The 3,503-nt window shown below is 33.7% G+C and overlaps 1 protein-coding gene across 1 annotated transcript in view; it reads right to left on the bottom strand.

Annotated features, from left to right (window-relative positions):
* Window positions 1-1,836: 1,836 nt before the first annotated feature.
* The window catches only part of LOC150109150 (uncharacterized), a 20,794-nt gene continuing 19,127 nt past the window's right edge, over window positions 1,837-3,503 (bottom strand). Inside the window, exons 5-6 of the mRNA XM_090405834.1 lie at window positions 3,073-3,160; window positions 1,837-2,013 (exon numbers count right to left, since the gene is read on the bottom strand). Of these exons, the coding sequence (XP_090261960.1) occupies window positions 3,077-3,160 (84 nt within the window). The 3' untranslated portion in view covers window positions 1,837-2,013; window positions 3,073-3,076. The remainder of the gene's footprint in view (window positions 2,014-3,072; window positions 3,161-3,503) is intronic.

The raw sequence follows: 3,503 nt of genomic DNA, 5'->3' as shown, positions 1-3,503 counted from the left end.
CATGGGCATTCCATGAGCTGTTCCTACTCTTTTCGACAATGAATGTCGTTAGAGAATTTATTTATTTTTATTTTATTAAATAGTTTAATCGCAAAACATTGGCTAAAGTTACTCGGATGACGCTTCATGCGTTAAATATACACGCAGTTTAATTACTGAAGTATTATTTGTACTTTATATCGCAAAATTTAAATGTGTTATATAATCAATGATGGAAAAAGGAATATTAACCGACTACGTTCGCTACCCAAATGACTGGTAGATTCTCCAGCTCTAAAAAAAATTACCGATCTCTAATAAGAAAGTACAGAGTACGGTTCACTTTGATACTAAACCTTTGTGGCTAAATATGTACAATTAATTCCTAAGAAATTAGTATTTACTATCATAAAAGACGATTATAAAATAAAGCAATAATTCAAGCTCATATACAGCCAAATAAGCTACGGTTTAAAGATAAGCCTCCTCACCCCCAGCACGAATGGTGAATATATGGATTAGGAGTTTAAGAGTGGCTTATAAAGCAATTGAAATTGTTTGTATCATCTTAATACCCCTTTTAACACCAAATCGCTTACGAAATCCTTTGTTCACGCAATCATCTTAACCTCCGTCACACTGGTAGAAGTTTTAAGATCTGAAAGCACCTCTGCAGCGCATTTGGAAGATAACAGGACAATGACTTTAAATTTTGAAATATAAAGTTCAAAGACATGAAATTTTCGTCCAGACGAGAGGAATCTTTATATGGAGATTCTTCAGTTGAAGGTAAGTCAACTGATCGCATATGGAAAAATAGGATTTTTTTCCCCCTCTAGAAACTCTGGTTTATCATATTACATATAGGCAAATCGGCAGATAACACACGCAGTTAAGAGGTAAAAATACTATTCAGTGGGTGGTAGATGGCGTCGTGTGGATTATGTAGCTAACGGTAGTTCTTGTAGTGTCACATATTAATAATAATCCAAAATAAGCGTACCTAAATTTAAATAAAAAGATAAATCTTGTCTTAACATGGAATACTGTCACAATGACCTATTTAGAAGAATCTGCTACTAAAAGACATCAAAGAACCAATAGAAGAGATACATCCACACAGCCCTGTTACCAAAAACAGGACTGATTTTACATGATGATTGGAAGTAGTCTTTTACGATCTTTAAACACCGTGTGTGTGTGTATTTTCCCTTCAACCTTATAGAGATGATTGAAGCAAGGTGGTTTCCCGTTGCTTTCCTTGCCTCCGTAAGTATTTGTGACTGTAGTCGTGTGAATCACGGGACCGGTTAGCCTTTCTTGAGGGATGAAAAATCCGAGTTACCGGGAAAAACCCACCTCCTTCTCCGTATGAGACCGGTTAACTCACCTTTAGTCGAAAATACCTGATAAAGGTTCCTCACGTCATGAACAGGAATCGAACCCAGGTCTTTCCGACACCAAAGGCCTTCGTCTATACTGACTGAGCTACGTAGGCTCCTTCTAAACACCATGGACTTCAATTTTCCAACATTATTTATGTATTAATGACTAGTATTAAACTGAACTGCATTCCATTCTCTGCTGTTTAGAGTTTGTCAGTTTTTTTATTTCCTGAGGAAGCTACCAACCATTTGAGAAACGAAACTAGTCGGTCATTGTACTTTTTCGATCATTATTTTAGTAAAACTTTAAATGACTAAATAGAAGACCATATATATATAAGTTTCGTCTAGCTACAGTTTGATTTTATTGCTAGAGCAAGAATTTCTGCAGAATGGCTCCAATTGACGCGTATGTCAATTGGAGCCAATGAAATGCAGTATGATATGACAGCAAAGAAAGAAAGAATCTACAAACATTTTCATATTGCATTTATTGAATTTTAATACATAGGAAAACATTAACTTTAGTTTTAATTACAGATATGGTATCATCCTTAACTGAAAAATGGAAAGCACATGTCCACCAAAGGTAAATATTTCCGTCACCAAATGAGTTTCATTTAGTTCCGATCAGACAATTTTCATTATTCTGTAATAAAAACAGTTTAACATAAATAAATAAAATAAAAAATGAAATTGCTTTTATGATTTATTAAACAACATTGAATAATACAAAATGTTTTGAACTTGAAATCTTTTTAAAATATTTAATATGAAAGTTTAAGAAATCTTCCAATAAGATTCTTAATTTTTAAAATTTCCCTCTGATGAGATAGCCATGGTTGAAATTTTAAGTGGCGGTTAACTTTACTTATCGGTGCAGCATTGCGATCTTGCATGCTGAATGCCTTGAAAGGAATCATAAAGATTTTACGATATTAAATACACTGTATGTCATGCATGGCTGTGAAATTGATTCATGTCATTGAATTTAAAGTATGCATTCCCGAAAGATTATTTTCAAAATCTTACATAGAATAAAATAAAAATAATATTGACGAAGAAGATAGCTTTTGAAATAACAGAAAAAGATACCGAACAACCTTTTAAAGAATTTCAAAACAGAAAATCAGTTGGAATGGATAAGATACAGAATGACTTAAAATATGGAGAGAAACACAGTAGCCAAAGAGCTATGTGATATTCTAAGTACAGTATTTAAAAAAAAAAAAGAAATTACCAAATGACTGACGAAAGAGCTTAACAATACCAGTCTTCAGAGTGCAGAGGAATAAATCTGCTTCCAATGACATTATTAGTTCATCATAATCAAATTCCTGACATGTACCCTCAAAGGGGTGCAAGCTATGATAATACAACATGAAAAACGTACATCAACATCAACTTGTTATCCACAATCCTTCTCCAAATCAGTCTGTTATCTGTCAAGACTCCAACATTATCAGATCTTATATTTCTATCTTCTGTATCAATCCACCTATATCTTGGTCTTCCACTGGGTCTTTTTTCTGTCAATCTGGCAGAGAACACTTGTTTTGCTAATCTTTCCTCTCCCATTCTTTTTAAGTGAACATACCACCTGAGATTAGCTCTACTAACAGATTAGCAGATATTCGTACTTATTAAGAATATTTCAGTAAAAAACAAAAACAATTTCATTAAAATAATTTAGTTAATGAAAACATACCATTCTATCGTCCGCTGGGGGCCTCCTTTTTTCCGCATTCCTGTTTTAATTGACTGATGGCTCCTTGACCATCACAATCATCTTTCATCTATGCAAAAAAAGTAATTCCGATTCTGTTATAAAATGACAATTTAGCAATGAAAATAAATGGAAAATTATTTCTGTATTACAAGATTCCGCATCTCGTATGACAGAATATCGTAAAATAACTTGTCTGTAAGATACTTCAATGTCTGAAAATTAACTAGTTCAAGCTTATCATATTACAAAGCTCTAATTCTTTAGGTTTACTCTAATTTTTGGTTTACACACACACACACACACACACACACACACACACACACACACACACACACACACACACACACACACACACACACACACACACACACACACACACACACACACACACACACACACACACACACACA

Source organism: Typopeltis vanoorti, chromosome 2, assembly GCF_054136105.1.
Source record: "Typopeltis vanoorti isolate ZY-2024b chromosome 2, IOZ_Tvanoo_1.0, whole genome shotgun sequence".
NCBI lineage: Eukaryota > Metazoa > Arthropoda > Arachnida > Uropygi > Thelyphonidae > Typopeltis > Typopeltis vanoorti.
This window is presented reverse-complemented; position numbering and strand designations above follow the sequence as displayed.